The 22,707-nt window shown below is 44.5% G+C and overlaps 2 protein-coding genes across 4 annotated transcripts in view; one reads left to right on the top strand and one right to left on the bottom strand.

Moving 5' to 3' along the window:
* ATP6V0A4 (ATPase H+ transporting V0 subunit a4) overlaps window positions 1-9,189 on the bottom strand; it is a 30,191-nt gene extending 21,002 nt beyond the window's left edge. Inside the window, exons 1-9 of one of the 3 annotated variants that reach the window (XM_026119824.2) lie at window positions 9,052-9,189; window positions 8,911-8,963; window positions 6,950-7,129; window positions 6,345-6,423; window positions 5,159-5,253; window positions 3,882-4,007; window positions 3,403-3,497; window positions 2,199-2,325; window positions 1,501-1,583 (exon numbers count right to left, since the gene is read on the bottom strand). In XM_026119824.2, coding sequence (XP_025975609.1) covers window positions 1,501-1,583; window positions 2,199-2,325; window positions 3,403-3,497; window positions 3,882-4,007; window positions 5,159-5,253; window positions 6,345-6,423; window positions 6,950-7,066 — 722 coding nt within the window. In that variant the 5' untranslated portion in view covers window positions 7,067-7,129; window positions 8,911-8,963; window positions 9,052-9,189. Of the gene's footprint in view, window positions 1-1,500; window positions 1,584-2,198; window positions 2,326-3,402; window positions 3,498-3,881; window positions 4,008-5,158; window positions 5,254-6,344; window positions 6,424-6,949; window positions 7,130-7,638; window positions 7,950-8,910; window positions 8,964-9,051 lie in introns of those variants that run through there. The other 2 variants (XM_026119826.2, XM_026119827.2) reach the window with 2 other exon arrangements.
* A 6,567-nt stretch (window positions 9,190-15,756) lies between these two features.
* Window positions 15,757-22,224, top strand: TMEM213 (transmembrane protein 213). Its single transcript, XM_064514027.1, has 3 exons — window positions 15,757-15,941; window positions 17,909-17,974; window positions 19,207-22,224. The coding sequence occupies exons 1-3, from the start codon at window positions 15,860-15,862 to the stop codon at window positions 19,374-19,376; spliced, it is 318 nt and encodes a 105-aa protein (XP_064370097.1). The 5' UTR covers window positions 15,757-15,859; the 3' UTR covers window positions 19,377-22,224.
* Window positions 22,225-22,707: the final 483 nt, after the last annotated feature.

The raw sequence follows: 22,707 nt of genomic DNA, 5'->3' as shown, positions 1-22,707 counted from the left end.
TGCTGGAGCCGGAATGACACTGCCATCTGCGTTAGGCATAGTTAACCCTGCCTTAAGGATGGACTAGATCAAAATGTCATGACCTGCGTACCAGGGATGGCTGATGACCCATAAAGCACAATATGAGAGTCATAATATTAATACATTAAAAAAAAAAGCCACTCAACAAAAGAGCCACGTATGCATGCATGTTAGCAAACAACAAATACGGAAAGGGGGAAGAAAAGAGATAAAGGACAATTTCAAGTCTGGACTGATTAGCTGGCATTAAATGAAAACCAGTACGCTAGCTCTGCAAAGGACATCCTGGGGATTTGTATCATGTGGATATGTTTTCCTTCACTTACAAAAGGTTGAGAGAGATTAATCTAAGTTCCTTGCTATGAACCTACCACCACAGCCACGTGATCTCCTCCTGACATCACTGCATATCACAGCCCAAAGTGCAGGAATCTGCTCACATTTCCAGTAGTGCCCACACCCCACTGACAGAAATGTGTACCTTACACCATGTGTGGGCTGAATTGCTTTCTGGATGACCACCGCCCTCCACTGTCAACAGTGGCATGGAGGATGGCCACCTTCCCACCGCAGAAATTCCTAATAGGCCTCAAGGGTCTTTGGGTTCATGTGACTGATTTGAACTGAAGTCAGTCCTTTCAGCTGGGTGAATTGACTTTCTCCTGATTTTGATCTGATTAAACCCAGGACATAAGGAAAGACCTGCCCCGAGTGCACGTGACAGGTAGGAGCAATTGTTTGTTCTCCCCTTCCCTCCCTGCAAAACTCTGCAGGCTGGAGGAGCTTGGCCAGCCTCACCTGGCCAAGGGGTTGTATCTGAAATGGATTCGGTGACAGCATACAGATCCCTTCATCAAATCTGACTTACTCAGTAACAAAGCCCGTCAGTCATCAGTATTATGAAAGAGTAACAAAATATTCAAACTGAATTATCTTTCTAAGATGCCTAACAGAGTGGAAACAAGACAGCCTGTATGAAGCCTGAAGCCATTTCTCTTCTGGGCTCTGTCTCTGATTACACAGATATTGCCCGGAGGCCTTGTAAAAGGATTCACTAAACTACAGCATAATCTTTTCATGCCGAAACACAATAAGACTGTAAATAAGTTTGGGGATTACCATGTTCTGAATGCCCAAGTCATAACATCTGTTAAGACCCCTGATTTTCAGGGGAAGGAAGCTAAACATTTTTTAAAAACAGTCCCCTTTTAGATGTCTCAAGTTAAAAACCTAGCAACTGAAGCTCCCAACATCTCTACATCACTTTGGAAGATTTAGGACTTTAATTTTCAGATGCCAAGGTGATGTATACACTTTATGATTACAAGCAGCAGAACTGAAAAGCAGAAGGGAATGCAGTGGCAGCACAGAAAGGCAGAGCACAGAGCTCTCATCTCCAGCTCCAAATTCAGCTAGCCCATGTTGACAAGTAAACACCTCTGCAAGAGTCATTGCAACCTGCTCATGGGCCTGCCTTACCCGTCACAAATCTTCTTGATTTTTTGTTTAAGCTGCTCTCCTTGATAGAAGATAATGAACACATTCTTTTTCATCTCTTCTCTCTGCAATGCAATCCCAGCAGAATTTAAAGCATCCAGAACAAAGAATCCAGCACAGAAAAGATTTTTTTTCTAGGCAGTCTCTTTGCTGGTTTGTTCTTTTCCCCCAGTCCCAGTTTTCCAGCAACGATGCTCAGAGCAGAGGGTTTCCCCAAGGGACCTTGGGTTTTCCCTTTGGGGACCAGGCACCGCCAGCAGCCCCACACATGCGGGCTGAGCCACGGGGGAAGGAGCGATGTGGAGCAGAGAGGCAGGGCAGGAGGAGGAGGAGGTCTGCCAGGGTGCAGGGCTCACTCCAGCGACACGGGGCGGGCGGGGGGAAATCAACCCTCTGTGGCCAGCCCGAAGTGAGCATGACTGCACCATAATGTAAACCACCCGGCTGAGGCTTAACCAGGTAGGACAAAGCCACATCAATAATGCCAAGAGGGGAAAACAATGTCAAAAATAATTCTCCCATCCTCAAATTTTCCTTCCTTTCTTCTACAGGCTGCCTTCAGCCACCCAACTCTGAGTTAGGCAGCCAGTGCTGCTGGGTGGCCAGGGCAGCAGTCTGGTTTTTGCAAGTCGTGTGCATGTGTGAGGAGCAGAGTGAAAGAAAAACAGGTTGCTGCCTACCGTGACAGGGTCCTCCAGAGGAGTATCCATTTCAGTGTACCGCAGGTAGATGTTTCCCCTGCAGGCTCGCCACAGTAAACGCTCGAAGGGTATCATCCTTTCCCTCTTTATTACCCCTGCTGTGAATCTGAGCAGAGTTAAAAGATAAATAAATTATGAGCCAGTTCTAAGTCTTCTGGGACCTTTAGCACATGTGAGTTTACAGTCTCGAGCTTTATAGTCCATGATAGCCAAGGCTCTGCTGCCATTGTAGACACTTCTAGGAAATACCTTGTTGCTGATAAGAGCCAGGCTTGAACTTATCTCTCAAACTTCTGACTTTATCCTGTTGTTCTTCTTTTAAGACATGTCAATAAAAATGAAGGAGAGACAATTCTGATGAAAAATGGAGGAATGGAGAGGTGTTTAAAGTCACACATACAGACAGCAATTGAATGATGGAGGTAGTGGGTAGCAGTTCTGAAGTGGCGGTATATATCTATTCCCTCCTGTTTTCCCTTTTCCAAAAGCACCAGGCAGCACCTTTGGAGTGCACAGTGGCATACTAGCACATATGCTTGCCAAGGCAAGCCCTCTACACACATAAGCTTTGCTCATACAAGAACTGAAAGGGACTTCAGAAAAACCAGCATGAACAGCTAAAAGTACCAGCCTGGGAGAAAACTGGCAGCAGGTTTAACTACACCTATCTCATGTAGGTGTAAGGGAAAGCTGTTTGAGTCTCTGCTGGCTGCCAAGTTACCACCAGCATTATGCTCTGTGGCATTTCTGGTCCACTAACTCTCAAATGTGGAGCTGCTTTCTATTCTAGACAAACCCCAAATGCAAGCAAACACATGGCTTTTTGCTGTGGCTATGTCTCCATCCATGGTGACCAGGTTGGTATCCTGCAGCCTGAGCCCAGAAGCTACACTTGAGATGTCGTAAGCTAACAATTTTCAGTCAATACCTACTAAAGGGCTCACTGGAATTGGTGGCTTGGAAGTAAAAGTCCGTTTGCCTCATTAGCCCATATCCTGACCATAGTTTTGATTATGACTTCTTCCTTTAAGAGTGCAGTCACTCTTTCACCTTGATTAGTCAGCTACAGGAAGAGACTGGTGAGCAACCTGTGTTAAAAAGCTGAAGGAAGTGTATCAGTGTCACATTAGTGTGGGTCCAAATGGGAAATCTTGCCAAACTCTGAGCCTTTACCAATACGGACCCCAGCTTGGCAGCTGCAGCAGCAGGAGTGCTTCTCAGCTCCAGTAAGCCAGATGTGTCTTCATTGAAGAAATCATCTGGCAGATTGGTTTCTGTCTGGAAAACATTAGTTTTAAAAACAATTCAATACTTCCAATTTGAAAACTATTTTCACATTTTTCTCCTGACATTATTTCCTTTGAAGGTAGCTTTCCACAGAGTTTTAGGCCAAAAATGTATGGGGGGGATAAATTTTATCTTAGCAAGTTAAAAGCATAAATCTTGTTTTTGAAAGAAATCTAGGCACCAAGATCTTGAGCCCCATTGAATCACAGAGAGATGCAGGCTCCCAAGTGACTGATGTACACTTGAAACATGACCTTACAACTTGTGGCAAGAGAACTGCTTAAAAATCAGTGACAGCAACACACAACAAACAAAAATGTGAACATTTTTAAGAACCTTCAGCATCTCTACTGGAAGAGCAGAGAGGCCTCATACCTCAAAAAAGTCCTGTGTTTTCTTCAGCAGATGTTTGAGCTCTGTCAGCTCAAGGAAGTTCTGCTTCAGAGTTTGCTGGTTCTGGTTGGCTTCCAGCAGCTCGGCCTCAAGTTTCTCCAGCACCGTCTGTTTAGGATCCAAGCATATCCAGGAAAACTCAGAAGCAGCCCAATGACCCTTTACCAAGCTCACATCAAATCTCAAACAAGAGATTATTTTTAAGGTGGTTGGGGGGGAAGGATATAAAACTATTCAACTTTTACTAAGCGTTGAGTTTGTAGAAAGACACTTATTAATGTCAACACTTCTTTTCCCCACTGCTATGTTCTCTGTTGGGTGCTTTGCCCTATTTAGGGATTAGAGCTAGAATTCACCTGACCTAGCTGCAGGTGGTTACACAGTGCCTGGGTTAGGTGCCTGAGCCGCCACATCTCCGGGGTTCACCACAGGACATCTTAGACCCTGGGTGGGGTGACTTTAAGTTCCCTGATTGCAAAAGAAGGTACAACAGGGCTATTAGCTTAGATACTTTAGTTACAGGTCAAAAATCAGAGAGGATGAAGGCCTAGGAATGCACCAGGCAACCACATTTTTCTGTGAAACCTAGGCCATCAGGAAGGGTAATTTTCCTTCCTGATCATCTAGATACGCAGCATTTAAAAATACTTTCAACTGAGCTAGAAGAAAGTAATCCCTGCACATCTGAAAACAACACACAGTCATGGCATATCATGGCCCAAACCTCCAAGGTCTGAATGCCCTCCGCTCCCACTGGTTCTTAGTGGTTTTCAGTAAGAGCAGAGAGCTCTCAGTACTCAACAGCCCTCGATTCAGATTTACCAAGTGCTTGTGTCAGGCACCAGTGTTGCTATACCATAGCCATATTGCCACCAGAGCAGACAGCCTTTGTGTTTGTATGCGGTGAAGCAAGTTCTGACATTAGTTCCCCTGACTAATCACCAAAAACTTTCTTATTCTTTCCTAAAGGACAATGGAGGTGTTTCTGTGACAACGATGCCTTTCCCATTAATAGGTTGGACGGGGGGGTTTTACGGGGGAAGGTAAAAAGACCCGTCTACTTGAGGAATGTGCAACACCACCAGCCTTAATCTACCTGCTGAAACAGTGAGTTGGAAAGCATGTCCTCAGGCAGGAACAGCTTTTCCAGCCTGAATTCCTGCATCACTCTTGGCACAGGGTCTGCATCAAGCACATTACGTGGACACCCAGGCGCACGCACCCTTTCCTCTCTCCCTGGCCCCCTCCAAATTGTGTACCTCCATATCAATCATTTCCCGAGGCAGAGGGGTCTCTGGGTACTTTTCTAGTTTGACCATCTCAACATTGCCTTCCATCTCATTTTCCAGAAAACCTGCAAGGAAAGGACACAAGAGTCTTGATAGAGGGTCATCTCTGCTGCATCATCCTGGTCACTGGCTGCTGCTAAACTCCCTGCCAGGTCAAGGCATCACACTGTTGTGTGAAGTGCAACAAGGGTCAGCTGATATTCAAGGTACATTATCCCAGCGAATATATGTGACCATCAACAATCTAACTCCTGGCAGCTTCCCTGCTCAATGAGGAGGCCGGTTCTCCTAGGGCAGAAGTAGCTGCTCAGACGCCGCTAAAACCCAGCCTTTAGGTTTATCTACATGCTTTCTAGTAAATACCTATCTAAAGTACCCTTGCCTCTGCCTTTCTGCCCCATCAGTCGGAGTTATTAATCCACCCTCTTCCTTGTTCAGCCCTTCAGCATGTGGAGCGCTGGATGGAAGGGGCATTTCACAGGTGTCCCTGCATGTGTGAGCAGCAGGTTGCAAGCATCAGGACCAGCCCTGCTTCACCAAGTATTATCGATTTGGCTCTTGGATATGATCTTGCCATAATAAAGTCCCACAGAGAACACTAAGCCCTTCCAAGACGACTGTAGATTAACCAGCACCTACACAGTTCTGCTCTAGCAACAGCATATACTGGCCTTGTCACCATAAATGTGGTGGACATGGGTATTATTGCAATGGGGAGTACAGAGTTCGCAGGACACAGATCCATAGAAAACCAGGCTCCACTAGTTCTGCTGCTTGTATTTTAAGGATTTGTCCCCAGCTGAAGTACTTGGCCACAGGAGGCACACGGCAACAGCTGGAGCACTGGTGTGAGAGTCAGCTTATCTGGATTGAGTCTTCTGCCCAGTCCCACATTTATTTTTGTGATTTTATACAAGCTAATTAACCTCCTTTCAGTTCAGTTAACTATTTTCAAGTTAGAGGTAATAATTTCTTGCCCATATGGGGTGAAGCGATAATTAGCTGACGCGTACAGAACATTTTCAGGAACTCAGAAGATAATATCACCATTTTTACCACTAATTTTGTTTCACAGTGTGAAAGCACTTAACAAAGAAATAAATCCCAGACAACCAGTTGGTGGAAAGCTGACTGCATTTCACAAGCGTTTACTTACGCAAGATCCTCTCCAAGGATTCACACCTTCTCACTTCATTCACAAACTTTCTCTGGAAGCTGTTGACATTCACATTCAGCTAGAAACAGGAGGGAAAGCAAGCCTTGGGCTCAATGCTGCTCACCACCGCAGACATTTTTAACATCAGTGGAGAATGCCTTTTGTGCAAACAGTCACCATTTATATCACTGTATCTTATAGGCTTCTAACAGCAGAGCTGTACCATGGATCTCCTTAGGGCCATGGACATCCTAGCTGTACCAGGCCCATTTCCACTAGCCTTGCTGGAGTGGCAGAAGTCACAGCTGAGCTCCCGATTTACTGGTGGTGGAGGGAACCATCCTGAGGTCGCGCAGGGATGTCCAGCAACCAGAGCAGGAGCGGGGCTCAGGGAGAGGTCGGGTCTCAGCTGGGTACCTGGTTTTCTGAACGGCTTTGAGAAGGTTCCCCTCACCCCTGTGGGCTTTCACCCACCCTGTTGGGGTGAGGATCGCGCCCTCCCCGTGAAATGTTGCAGGCGGAGGACAAGCACCCCAAGGAGCAAGTCTCCCAAGGCTTCAGCAGCCAGGAGAACCAGCTGACCGGCAGAGTCAGGCACTACTTACATCTCTGAACTGAACCAAGCCCAGCTCCCCGAGCTCAGCCACGCAGCAGTAGGCAGCCTCCACCTGGAGAAAGAGCTGCATCAGGCTCATCTCCTCACTCCGGAAGATAGAGGCCATTTTGCCTGCCCTCCTTCTGCTGGGGTGTCCGTGGAGGCCTTGGCCAGCAGCACCGTCGTTGTCCTGGGAAGTACCATGGGGGCCAAGCACAGCATGAACATCAGGCTCAGTGAGTCAGGATGCTGGAAGCTAATCCAAGGCTGCCCAGCTCATCCTTATCAGTTGCACAAACAGCAAGAACACAGCACTGCAAGCATACCTGAAGCATGTTTGTATTGGGGATGGGGAGGACTATTTTATACAACTGAAACAAATTTTTTATATTTAAAAAACATTTCCTCCCCATAAAGGGTTTTTTTTTCAAAATGAGATATATAAAATATTATGCATTTCATAAAAAATTCTTTTATCTCTTTGCTTATCATTATTTACTTTGGGTAATGAACATATACATTGCCTGTAGTCATTCTTGCCCCAAATTAACTAATTTGCATGTGCAAACATAACAATTATTATTGCCCAGAGAAAACATGCAAGTATTTTTTGCATGCATATAATTTTGAGAATTCTATAGCAAACACACATTTTTAACCAGCAGAACTAAATCCTTTTAAGACCTTACTTCTACCTACCGAGAGAGGTGGGAAGGCAATTGTCCTTTATCTGCTCACTCAACATCAACCTTGTCTTGTAACACTTTTCCCCTACAGTTTTATGTAAATTCTAATCATGTCATTTATGAAGAACTTCTCTTAAATGTGACAGAAACATTCTGCTTAACAAAAAAGCACTGCTGTCACTACTCTGTGTTTGCTCAGTTGTGCTGTGAGTTTTCCTCGCCTTATTCTCTGCACTTGTTCACTAAATGATTTAGGATGCAGAAAATGCAACCTTTGATAACTAATGTCTTGTTAAAATAAAAATATCATGTGCCAGCTCCACTGGGTTGAATAAGGATTTAACCACTGAAGCTGGCTGGGAATTTTTCATCAAAATATATTTTTCCATAGGAAGAAGGCACAAAAGCTGCAAGAGAGCCAAACTGTTCATGTAAAAAACTCCACATCAAGAATTCTCCAGCTCTGATTTTCAAAGAGTTAAAAATCATCAAAATGTTCCATCTTAAATTCTTTAACTGCTGAAAAATGAAACTGGAAAGTGTGAGGTGAACTTCACTCAAAGCAGTTTGCATTTTTACACTTGCAGTTAACTTACTTACACAAAAAATGCTGAAGTCAAAGTTAAAAGATCAAAACCCAAACAAAATGTTTGGAAGCATTCTAGCTCAAGTGCTTTAATCCATCCAGTCCAAGGGCTCTATTTTTCCTTCGCAATCAGTTAGGGAAAAAACCCTCAGGCTAACTTTCATCTTGACTTGCAATGAGAAAAAAATTAAAAAATTAAATAAAAATCTCTTTTAAACAAGGAAACCCTTTCCACTCTGGTGCTGAGGGGTGCAGACCATTCTCACTTCACCCTCTTCCTCCTCTTGCGGGAGGCAGTCCCAAACGAGGTGGCTGTCAGGTACTCCCTCAATCCCCCCCCACACCTCCAAGTTCTTCATTTGGGCAAACAAACAGTTAACTAAAAAAGAAAAAAAACAAAAAACACCCACACTCACACTTTCTCCATTTCTTTTCCAGCAATGTTACACTGCAGCAAAAACACACTAGATTTTGGGGCTGGTAAAGCCCGGTGCTGTAAGCACTCGTAACTGCTCTGGAGAAGTGCCTTCCTTGGATCGACCTCTCAGTCCCCGTGTCCCCTCTCTCTGGCCCTTTCCTAGGCGGCAGCGGCGAGCTCTCCCCTCAGCCGCTCAGCAATCCCATCGCACACCCATATCAGTATTGCATTTTGACACCACTGGAAACGTGGAGCTCGGCACTGACTGCTGCCAGACTTACCTTGCTCACCCGCGTGGCTCCAGCTGTCCCAGAGCTGCCACTTCAGCTGCTGGCTGCAAGCAAGCAGAGCACAGAGGTTAACTTCCCTGGCTCACACAGGACACTGAAAACCTTTTCTTTACAGTTTGAGCTGGCCTATACCAGAGAAGGGAAATACTTTCTGCCTCGAAACAGTCCCAGGTGGTCAGAGCCTTCTAGATAGGTCGCAACCTCTCGTGTCCTGTCCCTGACAAGAACAAGTTGTGTTGTGGCAGCATGCAGCTTGTTGGGATTAATAACAAATCAGGCGTGCCTGCTTGCACAGCCCAGGCAATCTGAAAACAAGCAAGAGCTTTTAAACCTGCTGTACTCTGAGATCTATAACCCAATAAAAATTTGCAAGCACTGCATGGAGTGTCAGGCATCAGGAAGGAGGAAAACTTCTATGCTGTTTCTCACTGTTTTTTCCTCACCAGAGACATACAGTGAAGGACAAAAGAACAGTAGGAGATTATTGATTTAATCCAACCGAGGGACTGGTGGAGCTATACAGGGAACGCTATAGGAAAGGGGTTCTGTCAGGACAGTAATGCTAGCATGGGGCAACGATAAGAGCTGGGAACTTGATTCCTATTGCTCGAAATAACAAATGTTGCATGGTGGAAAAAGGGTGCTCTCTATTCTTTCCTCCACTTCAGCTGCAAAAGGAAGGGCTCATGGGAGAAATTCCACTCCTGCTAAAATCAATGGCATAACTCCAACTGAGGTCAGTGGACATACAGCTTTGCTCCGTTAGATAAGAGTTGTTGGGTCACTATTAAGGGTAGCATCCACAAGTATACGTTTTATCTCAAAAGAAGAGCTAACAATAATGCACAGGTATATGTAAATTATTATTTTAGAAGTGCTTTCTTGGACGCAGGCTTCTGTAGGTGCCCAGTAACCCTGCCCTGACAAGCAGTAGGGTATAACTTGTCCAAGGGAACAATGCAGAAAGGTTAGTAACAATAGTGAGTTTTCTACTACAGAGATTTTCTGTTCAAAAGAAACTAGGAGTGGCCCCGTTGCCGTAGGTCGGCTGGTGGGAGAGGGTTCTCACTGCCTTCTGACAGCCAGCTGTCTAAGCTGTGCAACCCCAAAGGCAGGCATTTAAAAGTATGGGACAACTCTGGCAGGCAGGCCAAAAGCTTGGCAGCCCCGTACTGCTGGAGCTGGCAACGGGGCCCCAACGCAGAGCACCACGAGACCATGGTGCTCTCAGGCTTCACACCTGCTTTGGCTGCGTTTTTCTCTTCCCTGGCAAGCCAGAGGCAGTTGGCTCTTCTTTTTTTATTAGTGATACCAAAGAAAGAGAGTAAAAGCTGAGTAAACTTTGGACTTTGGGAACCTATCTTTCAGTAAAGCAGAAGTGAAGTCACTGCTGTCAGCCACTCGTCAAATGTGAAAGTATCATATCCACCACGTAGCAGTGAGGAGAAGCTGGTACAGGTAAGGAAGGGCATTGCCTAGCAGCCACAGTTATATTGCTAAATAACAGGAATCATCCTTCACTTCTTGATGGAGGCCTATTGACATGATAAAAAAAAATGGTTTCTCAGGCTCTCTCTCCTACCAAACCCCCAAACCACAGCTTATTCTTCCTCCCAGCAAGGTCATGGTATTCATTTGATGATACCTGGTTTTGCTTTGCACAACAGTTAGCTATGCTCCTTCTGTTCAGAGCCACAGTTGCACTCAGCTGCTCCCTTACAAGCGAGCTGGGCAGGGGAGGAGCAGAGGCTGGCAATGCACACTTCATCACAAGAAACCCTGGCTGCATGAGCCCCCAAATGCAATTAGCTGAGGGAACCCAAAGCACCGTAATAAAGCCATCCATCTCCCCCTTTTTTCCCCCTCTTCCCAGGCAGAGGATGGAAGCGGAAAGCATATCCTACTCCATTCCTCTGGCATTTAGAAGTTGGAACATTATTTTAAAATAATCTTATTACTAAAGATCAAGTTATCACTGCTGCTGACAGGCCACTATAGTGGATGCTATTCAGCGGAGCAGGGAAGAAGGAAGGGGGTCTGCACCGATTGCCGCAGGAGCTGAGGAGCGGATCAGTGGCTCTTTGTGCGCGCCTGCAGCTCTGCCAGGGGCAGCTGAAGGGAGCCTTTCTCAGGGAGCCGGCCTGCCCCAGGGAGCTCATCTCAGCCTCTCCCCTAGCGAATCGCTGGAGGGGGAACATGGGGTTACACCAGTGCCACCAGCTCAACATTTGTCTAGTAACAAAGCCAGCCTGGGGCTGGAAAACACAAAGCTGTTCGCATAGTTTTTCAAAATGTCAGGTCCATTTTCCTCTGAACTTACAGAAAGCACATCTCCTCTCCCCTTCTTTCATTTCAATAATAAAATCTTTGTGTTCTTGTTTTTTTCCCAATTTTCCTAGTTTTAAAAATCAAATCCCCTGTTCATAGGTAGCTGGACAAGTTTTATTTAGATGGACACTCTTCATTTTCAATGAAGATATAAATCAAAATGATCCCCTCCCTGTTGGACACACGACATAATTGGCATTGAATTTACCTGCTTGAAGTTGGGCATTTCTCTAAACGCCTTGTTATTTTATTTATAAATAAAGGTCACCATGGGAGAGAGATCACCCCATGATACAGACTAAGAAATCTGGTTGCTAACAAGCAGACTCTGCCCTCCCGACAGACGCCTTGTCTAAAGCTGCACTTGGAGATTTTGTTGTCTACAAAACAAGTGTAAAAGATAGAGCCACTCCTGTGGTATCACCAATAACACACAGGACCTAGCATTTTCTTCATCTTTTATTACTAAGAGATCTTTTGTGAGATCTCTTCCATGTAGAGCCCTAGTGAATAACAACTAGTAAGTGTCAACTAAAGCGTGTCAATACACAAAACTAAGGGAGGTCCCAAATGCTCGACTCCTTCACACTGGAGTATCTTAATTTTCAGCAGCATAGGAAAGTTTTGTGCACTTGTAGGTGTTTCCAGGAGCAGTATCTGAGCTGCGCTCCATGCTTAGCTCCACCATCCGGAAGGTTTTGAGCAGCTACATCGAACATTAATTGGTGAATGTTCTTTCAAAGTTGCCTTCTATTGCAATAGCTAAATGGAGTAGCACCTCAGGAACACTGAAACCAGAGTAGGAGTGTAGTTAAACTGACCTCGGGTGTCTTCTGTTAGAAAGGGATTTGTCCTCTTATCATATTTGTCCTCTTGCCTGTCAGCCCACAGTTGATGTATGTGGTTTGCTGTGCTCTCAGGAATCATATGTTTTGCACCAAGTTACGTATGGTGCTACCGCTCAGTTAGCATCATGCTGTTCACTGCAGGAATGCAACAGGATGGCTGCAGCATTCAGATATATTTAGAATATAAAATATAAATATATAACATATGTAAAGAGAAAATATAAATATACAGAGTGAGGGTATGTGTATATGTGTGTGTGTGACAAAGGCAATGATCCTCTGAGAGCCACACCTGATGGTGATGTTTCAAGGAAAATACTTAGTCCAGCAGAGAAGCTTATGTTTGAAGCTCTCACTGTGGCACAAAATCTACCATATGGTAGATTGCCTTCTAATAATTATCAGAAAAAGCTGACCAGCAGCTCTACACACTGGGGAATAGTTTCCAGGGAGAGGAATACATAATTTTAAAGTAAACTGAGCCATGCATTGAGAACTACATGGAAGTGAAGGCCAAAGGAAAGGAAGACCCATGTCTCTTATGTTGCTGAGGTCTGTGCTTTTCATGCCAGGACACCCTTATGGAGACAGGGGTTCACATGATGCACAGAAATCAAACTATGGAAAACTTTGGAGAGTCTTATCGCTCTTGGTGACTCCGTGGACTTTGAAGAGTCTCACCACTGAAATGTGAACTTCTTACATGTAAAGAATGAAATAAATCCAAATCTGTATCAGGCAACGAATTTATAGAGCTGCTATTGTGTCTGAACTTATCAAACAAAGCCTTCATTTTCAATCCTATCCAGAAATCTCTGAAGCTGAGGGCAGCCTTTTCACTGCTTCAAGAGTCTTTCTGAACTATGCAAGGAAGAAAATTTGGAAAGGAAAAGAAATACATGAAGATAATTGTGCAAAGCATTTTCAGCCTCCCTCAGAAATAGGCATGTTTAACTGCAAGCTGACAAAGAGCATTTGGGTAATAGTTAACATTCAAAAGATGTTTCATTACAAATTGAATCATTCATGTAACAGCAGTGCAGTTTCTTCTTTTATTTCCCTTCAGACATTTTCTGTTGCACAAAACACTTTTGTACTCATCATTCTTGCAGTATTAATTGCCAGATCAACTTTCAGCAGGAATCACAGGTGAGAAAGTCAGAAGGGAAAGATGAAGCTGAAAGAGAGCACAATGCTCTTCCCTACTACATAATTTAGTTTCCGTTTTAATGTAACAGAGTGCTCAGATAAAAACAAATTAAAATAAAATTAACATGGAAGGACTTAGACACTGAAATTAAGCAGATATGAAGATTATTCTATAGGCTAAATACAATTAACCCTGAGCGCTCAGAGTGTTTTTTAAGCCAATCTTTTTCTGTGGTGATTCATATCTATCAAGGCTACGGAGTGATCACCACTTGGGTCACGTGTCTGGTTTTGTTAGCAGTCAAGCAAGACACACCTTCGACAGCTCCTTCGGTGGCACCAGGAGGACGGGGCAGTGCACGCCGAGGAAGGCTGACACAGGAGCAGGCTGTTGCAGGCTGGCTGGCGGCAGCCCTAACTTCGCCAGCTGCAATAGGCATGTTGATATGAAAACAGAGAGACAAGGTCTATAAATATTCCTGTCTCAACTGGTCTGTCTTTATCAGCAACTTGGTATGTCCTTTCTCCAAGGGAAATCTCAGGCTGCCTATGTTTTTTGTCACGGAAATGTTTCAGCTTGTAAAAAACCAAGAGTTTTCCGCTGTGGATGTGAGGTTGGTGATGATGGTCCGTTCTTCAGAGACCCAGACCCTTCTCTCAGCATGTCCTCACGCTCCCCGAGAGGCGACAGGCTGAATGGACGTGGACAGCAAAGCACCCGCACACCACCTGGCCCTGGTGGTGTCCAGGAGTGGGCACAAGCCAGCTAAGGGTGGTGGGGACCACAGCAGCACCCATACAGAGGTGGCCACCATGGGACAGAAGCCAGCCCCGATAGCCTGACCAGGCGCTGCACTGACATGCTCAGCTCCGCAGAGGGCTGGGAAGCTCATGCGCAGCCCAGCTGCCAAAGCTGGTCTGGGTCTGGTGTGAGAGGGCACCTGGAGCCACCTCCATGCAGCAGGGCGTCACACTGTGCAGAAGGTACACTGGAGCACTGCCTTGGAGAAAAGGCAGTCCGTGCTGCCCCCCTAACTCTGGCTTATACCAGCACTTCCCCTCCCCCCAGAAACACCAGGCAGGGCTAGGCTTTTCACAGCTTTTTCTCTGGAGTTTTTCTTTAAACGAAGGGAAAACAAACAAAAAAACTCATAGCTCTTTGGCAGTGCCCCATTGCAGTTCATTACAGTTCCCACGGGTAAGTCTGTTATGCCGCTCCCTACTGATTTCACCAGTGCGGCGAAAAAAAAGAAAGAAAAAATATTAAGATAGCACCCATCATATTTGAGTGTGCTGCCCCAGAAGCCTTCTCACTTGCCCCCACGTGTGGCACTCTGACAGGGGCATCTGCACTGCCTGAACGCGCCCCATATAGCTTCATTTTCATGCGAGCTCCTGAAGTCACATGTGATCACAGCTGAGCAGACCAGCAATCTACTCCTTGTTGAAACCAGCTGTCCCAGGAGTTTCCTGCCTGCCTTCCCTTCTAAAATTTTCTTCAACAAGGACATGACAATCAAGAGACAAGCAGAGCCAACAGCTTCGGGAACTGCAGAGCTATGCAGCGGCCCTGAGCCCAAGTCGACTTCACAAGCATTTCAATAGTGTAGCTTTTCCAGCTAGCACTGTGGAGAACTTCCTACCCTCTGGCTGGCACTTTGCCAGCAACTCTCCCAGTTTGCAGAGTGCTGTGCTGGCAGAAAGCAGCAGCTATTGGCTTTGCCTGTGCCATGGCAGAGGTGGTGTAACTGCAGCATGAGAAAAACACATGCTGCTGTCGCTGCATTGCACATAGGTGAGGGAGCAGCACTGACATAACCATGCTGGCACGATAACAACAGCGACAGCTTCTACTGCGTGGAAAGGCCTATAGCTTTAATTCATCCCAATCCGTAACTGACTACAGATCATTAGGGAAAGGCAGTTGTTGCTATGCAATAGCTGCCAGTTGCCTACATGAAGCAACTGGTTTCAGCTCATTTCTTGGTGGACAAGTACCCATATCCTGTGTTAGCTCAGTGGCTGCTATATCAGTGTAATCAAAAACTGCTTCTTTGTCGCTTGACTGCTCTTCCAAAAAAGCATATGGCATCTCCACTGGGCAGCCAGGGATGGGAGAGGGATCAGGGGCAAAGCCAGCAATCATGAAAAATCAGAGCAAAACTGGGAGACAAATTCTCTACACCCATCCTCTGCTTCTTACCCAGCTCTTTCAGACCCCTTACATGAGATCAAGCAGAAATGCAACAGAGAGCAGCCACCCAGGGCCCTGCCAGGAAACACTGGCTCCAGGAGGCTTTTCCTCTCTCAGGCTGCAGTAGATCCTGGGCAGATATCTTTGGGGTTGCCCTTCAGGGGACCTCCACCTGCCTGTGTTGGTATTCACCTCCTGCTGCAGCCTGCCAGGTGGCAGGGCTGTTGTGGTCAGAGCCTTGCGCTTTCATCACCCTGTTGTGATAGGAAAATTCAAGGTGTCCTGGCAGCAGGAAGCTCCTTTGCTCCACCCTCCGCTCCAAACACCCGGCTTCCAAGTTTATTGAGGATCCGCTGAACCAGAACTGCCACTACGACAAACTGATCTGCACAGTCTCTCAGGTTGGACCTGGACCCCTGGCATGAAGTACTTCAGCAGTGAGCCCTGGGCAGCCTTTGCCGTGCTCTTGTTCACCGCCACTCTCCCATATTCTTCCTCAGCAGGTATTTCTCTTCTCTTATACCCCTGTACCCTGCCTTTTCCCCCACTCTTCTTTGTACCTAAATATATTGCCTGTTGACAGTAATTTGTTCTTTAAAAACAAGGTGGGCTCCCTTGTCTCATCTAAGAAGTGTAAAGAGCTGGAATTGACTGATGTTAATGAGAATTACTTAATGCGATCAATCACAGCATCTTTCTGAAGAGACTTAGTTTTGCTAGGGATTTACAGATCAACTATAAATGTGATTGAGCTGCAGTTTGCTCTGCTGAATTACAAGAAAACAGGACATCACAGTCATGGACCAGTTTCTTGGCTTCCACATGCTAGGTGAGGCAGGGACCATTTTGAAATACCACCCAAGAGGTTCTGTGTAATCTGGTATGGCTCCTATTAGGTACTTTTTGCAGAAAACCTGGCTTTACTACCCTCTTAATTAGAGAGGTTGCCTAAAAACAAAATGTAAATGAGACCTGTCCCATCAGGACACTGCCTGCACTTGCAGATCAGCAGCAGTTGAGAACTGCCAGACTTTTCAAGATAGGTTTGCTTTGACAGTCTGTCCTTTGGGCTGCAAAGTCTATAAACATGGACTAAGAGTGTTCCACAGCACTTTCCTCCACAGGTCATGCACAATTTTGCGTGTTTTTTAATGATTCTTCCCTGTGCTCCTGTGAGGTATTTATTAACCCAGAAAAGAAATACAAGCTCACACTGAATGAACTTGGGCAAGGTCATACAGCAATCCTAGCTGAGATAGAAAGAGAAATGAGAAGTATTCATAACCTTCCCTAAAGCAGGCTGTGTGGGAACCCACTCCCAGCGTGACAGCAACAGTAAGAAAAGATCACATCTTGCTGACAATCAGCTCAAAATGGAAATGTGAACAACAGCAGGTAACCCCAAGGGTGACATCTCTCGCAGGACAACATCGGCTTATTTGCTGTTACTCAAATTGAAAGGTTGTTCAAAGGTCTTGTACAGTGTTGTTATCTTGATCTGAAACTAAATCTGAACGATTCGTTTTGAAGACTTCAGTGAAATCAAGCTGCAACTGAATGAACACGCACATGATCCTGCAGCTCTGAGACGCACATTGAAGCTGGTGGGAGTGGCAGTCATTAGGAGGCTTTGGCCTGTGACACTATGTACCGATTTAGACGGCCGGAGCCCAGCCGCAGTGCCCTGCAGGAGTGCAAGCATGCTCCAATTCTGGCTAGGAAGTAGAACAGTCTCGTTCGTGAAGCCCCCCCAGCTTTGTTGAATTGCTTCTCCCATGAGCTTACCTAATTTTATAGGTTGTATTTTCCAACGTGATCAGGTTCATGGAACCAAACCAGAACAGTGTCAGATACGGCTGAGCCTGAACTTCAACAAGGCCAAGAAATAGACTGGTTTAAGCTCCTCCTACCTGTGAGGTTAGGCTTCACAAAGGTACTGTGGTGAATTTGCTGAGATGCAGCACTGATAGGCTCAGTTCTCAGCTCTGCCAGCTTCTTTTTCACGTTGGAAGCCATGAGGATTTTTCTGAGGACAAAAAGAGGTGGATTTATAGCTCACTGGTTATGGATCTCCCTGTCACTGGATGCGTTCTCTCATTTCAGTCCTTGCTCATTCTGCCCATGTAGACTGGGAGCTCCCTTGGAAAGGAGGGTGGCTAATGTGGGCTCTGAGTGAATGGCTCGCAGCAGGGTCATACTCAAGCAAAGGTACAATGATTTAACTACTTGTTATGGCTGATGCCAGCACAGTTCTCTTTAAGCTCCTGTTGACAGCAGTGGGGTGAGGGAAGCTTGCCTTGATGCCACAACATTTGGGAGTAGAAACTCTTTTTTCTCCAAGCTGCTTTCCACCAGACTGCCACACTGATCCCTGCAAGGCCCACAGCTTTTAGCTTTTCATGTCAATTGTCAATAGCTGGTTTTGCCTTTCTAATCCAATTTGCTTTTTGTCTTGTGCTTTTTCCCCGAGCTGAGGAAGGCTCCAATGTTTCAACAAGCTCCTCGCCTACGACCGAGTATGAACCACAGTGCCTTAGTAAGTCTTCTGAAGTCATTACAACCATGATAAATCCAGGTAACAAGACTACGCAGGTCAGTGAGAGGCTGCTCTGGAAAAGATTTACCCATTATCATAAACTTAACTGAAAGTTTCAGTTGTGAGTGAAAGACTAGGACACATTTTTAAAACTACTCCACCCAGTATATCCAAGGTACATTCAGATGGACTTATAATTTGAATAGACTGATTTATAGCTTGGTCAGTTTGTGTATCCTAATGCTCCATGCCAGACCAGACATTCATATGTGCAATGGAGACTCCCAGGAGCGCCCCTTCCCCCCCACCCACTAGGCCTTCCTCAAACAGCCGACCTTAAGTAATCTGAGATCCCACCAGCCCTCCCAGAGTCATCCCCCATCCCAAACGCCAAACATCCACAAGGGCCAGCACTTCCCAGAGTACCTGTACCAAGAAAAGTATGCTACCTCAAAGCACAACACAGATAGAGGAGACAGGCATCCCCCTCTCCCTTCTCTAGGCACATGCAAGACATTGATCTTCTGCTGTGGAAAGAACTGCTCTTTTCAGTGCCTGGGCAACAGGCACAACTAATGACTTAATTCCTTAACTGACTTTAGAAACTTGAACAACAAAAAAGATGCAAACAATGCAAGAAAAAAAATATGCCATTGTTAAAAATTGTTTCAGTTTTAACCATGGAGAGCAAGGAATCCCACTGGTGGTACGTGCAACTACTGCAAAACACAAGCTGGTCACAGTTCACAGCACAGAGCAGCCACTGCTTCCACTGGCAACAGTGGTATTGCGTGCCTAAAATATTAGAAATCCTGCTGAAGCTGTTTCTTTTCGAGATCCTCTTACTATCTCACATGAAACTCTCTTTCTCTACCCTACGTTTATTTTTAATTGTAACTAGCCACTTTCATCACGTTCCATTCCTAAAATTGCCTGAGCGGATGCTAAGTAGGTGTTTTAAAGGATTTCGGTAATGGTGGGCAGTGATGAGCAGACCAGCTCAGGTGTTTGGCCAGCCAGGAATGACAGACATGACCAATCTTGAAGACACACAGATGAAGCTGAATTTTGCTATCCCCCAAAATAAGAACCAGGCTTAGAGGAAAGATGCGAAGGCAGAGGGACAGGCCACAGGGCAGACAGGGAAGTCACTTTCTTATCTGCCTTCCAGCAAAGAAAAGCCTGTTATGACCTAGCATTGCACCAGCTCACTTCCTTTTCTTTGCCACCAGAAGTGAACTTCTGCACGCAAGCTGCCGTATGTTGCCCAACGGGTATGGACGATTACGGATGGATTGCAGCTGCCGTTGGCTGGAGCCTCTGGTTTCTGACTCTCATTCTGCTCTGTATGGACAAGCTTATGAAACTCCGGCCTGATGAACCCAAGTATTTGGTAGCCTGAAAGCAAGGCAAGCCAGCATGCAGCAGCACCCCGGAGCAGCAAGGTGCAGACAGACCAATAAAGCATTTCAATTGCTAAGGACCAAAAAAGAACAGTCACATACCTTTAACTAAGAAAGACCAGATCTAAGCGAGGCTTCATCCTCCCCAGCAGGTCAGAACTGCCAGTGTCTGTGGAGCAGACTTCAGTCCCTGCAAGTCACTATAGTACATGCCACTGTGTAGAGAAAACCTTCTTTTCCCTGAATCCTCATAGTAAGACAGTATAATATAGCCCTCATTCAATGTGTAATTGCGTGTGCTTGCTGTGAGTGTGCCAGCAACAACTGGGCATTGAATCACCAGTTACCAGTCTACATTAGACTGCCTTAAGGCAACCCAGTACATGATGTTTGGCATTGAAATAGTAAGTGGGCAGATAGACCTAATTTCTGCAGGATCAATGTTACGAGATCCATTACTAAGCATGCGAACTGAGCCTAAGCTATGAGCCAGGTTACATGAGTAAACTGATCTAACTCATTGATTATACTGAGTTGTTTTCACTCATTAAACTGTGTTTTAAAGCCTGTTTACTGATACTAGTGAAAACTCTGCTATGGAGGCTTAAGATGGAGCCTTGTTTGGCCTGGTTTTAAATTAAATCTAGTTATTCCAGTGTAATTTGTATGTGGATTCTTTCGTAGGAATTTAACATTTGTTGTCTTTATTCAGCTTGCACCTGCCCATTTAACTAAGCCATGCTGAACTGCAGCAAGCCAGTTTAAACCAGTGTATCCAATTTATGCACAAAGCTGCTCCTATTTATGTAAGATGCTGATAAACACTGTTATTTGCATTGATGGAAAAATTCAAATTGACTAATTTAATCCTAGTTTATGTTGATAAAGCTTATATTTCCAAGGAATTATCATATCCAAATTGTTAGAAACATTTCAAATGAGAAATATTCATGGAGAGGGGTTTATCCCACTGCGATGAAATTGTCTGATATGGGGAAGTTGCACCAGTTTGACTTCCATCCATTATTAAAACAATAAATCAGTATTAAATCCATCTAGACATACATCAGATTAGCAAACCTGCTAGAGACAAACTGAAATGAACCATGAAGAGTCATTCTTAAGCCAAAGAAAACTCTATTAGAGATTTGTATTTATTAAATATTATTAAAGGCTCATCTCTGCTTATTAATGTATAACTCTCCCATTTAGGAAACACAAATCAATCTAAAACTCTTCAAATTAATCCTGGCACAACTAAGCACTTTGATCAGGGCCTAAAGGGCAATTTTGTGCCATCTCAAATTGAAGGATGGTCACCCATTATCACCTGGAGCAGGAACAATTCTAACTGTAGGAATGGGTAAAGTTGGACACAGAGAATGACACCTTTCCCAATCATTAATATCACCTCACACAGAAACTCTTACGGAGGGAAAATGCTGAGCTAAGATGCTAGCATCAGGAAAGAAAGTTTTGAAAGGGAAGGGCTTAACTCTTCTGTGGCATTTTTATTGTGTGACTTTTTTGTTTTATTTTTACATGCCCCATAACGCTACTAGCAAACAATCACAAAACATTGCTCAATTAAGAAAAAAATCTCAACATTTCAACTTAGAATGATTAAAACAAAAGTAACAATCATGAGACAAATCTCAATGTTGGACCAGCCAACTACTACTTTCCACAAAAAATACATAAACTTGCTCATGTACAAACTCACAGGAACAATGGATTCTACATTTTATTGTTGGTGTTGATTGACAGAATAGTGAGTTGACAATTAACCACTGCAATTATTGATGGACAACAAATCTTATAGCTACATACATCATTTTTCCTGATTTATTATTTTTAATAGTGGAAAATGTGCATTGGTCTGAAAGCAATATGATAGATACTGTGAAAAATCTCCACATATTGCCTTAGTGTCTACCTGCTACAGATCTCTTCCTACGGTTCTCCAGTTTTATAAAAATTGTTCTCCTGGTTGGAAACACAGAAGCGACTGCTGGATATGGCATCAGTTTTGATTTTTGAGCAGATTTGTTTTATGGTTTTCTCACTTCCTTGGCTAAGGCCATAAGCACATGCATGCAGTCATGGAAGCTAAATCTATTCCAAACTAGAGTTGTAAACACATGACCCAAGCTCTAGCTGTCTTATAGCCCAGCACAACACGTGCAGACTTACCCCATAATAATTGGGCAATTTCTTTTGGCTTCCTAAAACCTGCCTTTAAAAGCACAGTTTGCTTATCATACTTTCCAAAATAGTCTGCTTGTGTGCAGCTACCTTCAGGGAATGTAGTAGCTTAATCCTCAAGTTTTACTTCTCACAGCTTACTTCAGGTATTCTCAGCTCAGCCAAACTTGGTATGGGTGTAAGAATCATGGCTTTTGATATAGCGTAACACCCCCACAGTTTTGTATACCTCTGTTTAAGGGTGACAACCAAGTCTCAACAAAGTCAGGTATAGAAAAGGAATATCTTATATACCATTGCTGCTGTGAAATGCATACCATTTCTAGACCACTGATCTGTAAACTTCTAATCTGGTATAACAGTTTTGTTTGCTTACTGTACCAACCCCTTTGATACTTGACATTACCAAGTTTGATCTATAGCATTTTCCATTCAAGTTATTTGACCTACAACAAAGTGGATCAGGTCACTGATAAAATGCAGCCCTGTAATGAATTTCACAAACATACTACTACTGTCCGTGTGTTCTGGGATCTTTAAATGAAGTGGCAGTATCCCAGAAGGTCATAGCCTACCAGTGTAAACATCTTACCTGTTTCTATGCAATACAGTACAAAACAATAAAATCTTATTTTAAAAACATGGGGTCTCTGAGGTACGTGCTGTGTTACACTGATTCCAGGCATGCTGAGCAATCACAAGTACAGTGCAAAACAATGCACAGGGCAAAAGGAGGAGAAACAGCCAATGGGCCTTTTCAGTATTTCAGGGGCCTGTCAACAGTTACAGAAGGTGCAGAATTAAATGGTCATATCCAAAAGACATGAGAAATTAGTATAACGACAAACCAAGATTAATATGCAGAACTGGATTATTTATACCTCCTGTACAATGGAAATCAGCATACCCAAATGTAATCTAAAGATTATCTGTGGTCTGCTGTTACATATCCTGGAATATTATTAGATGGGGAACACACAGTAGTACAGTCTGTAGTTTATAACCCATATTTTAAGACAAATTAAGTCACTTCAGAAGGCTGTGGTCTGGTTTTCATGCATGACTTAAAGAGGACTCTATAGAACAATACCTTATGATGAAGTCTATGATCAAAGCCACAGACTA

The sequence above is a fragment of the Dromaius novaehollandiae genome, chromosome 1, assembly GCF_036370855.1.
Source record: "Dromaius novaehollandiae isolate bDroNov1 chromosome 1, bDroNov1.hap1, whole genome shotgun sequence".
Taxonomy (NCBI): Eukaryota; Metazoa; Chordata; class Aves; order Casuariiformes; family Dromaiidae; genus Dromaius; species Dromaius novaehollandiae.
The sequence above is the reverse complement of the archived record's forward strand: the minus strand, read 5'-3'. Positions and strand labels throughout refer to the sequence as shown.

Excerpts from the sequence above, each read along its gene's own strand:
- TMEM213 (XM_064514027.1), top strand. The coding sequence starts at position 15,860 with ATGAAGTACTTCAGCAGTGAGCCCTGGGCAGCCTTTGCCGTGCTCTTG. Across the intron at positions 15,942-17,908 it reads CCCATATTCTTCCTCAGCAG|CTGAGGAAGGCTCCAATGTT; the intron begins GTATTTCTCTTC and ends TTTTTCCCCGAG. Across the intron at positions 17,975-19,206 it reads GTATGAACCACAGTGCCTTA|AAGTGAACTTCTGCACGCAA; the intron begins GTAAGTCTTCTG and ends CTTTGCCACCAG.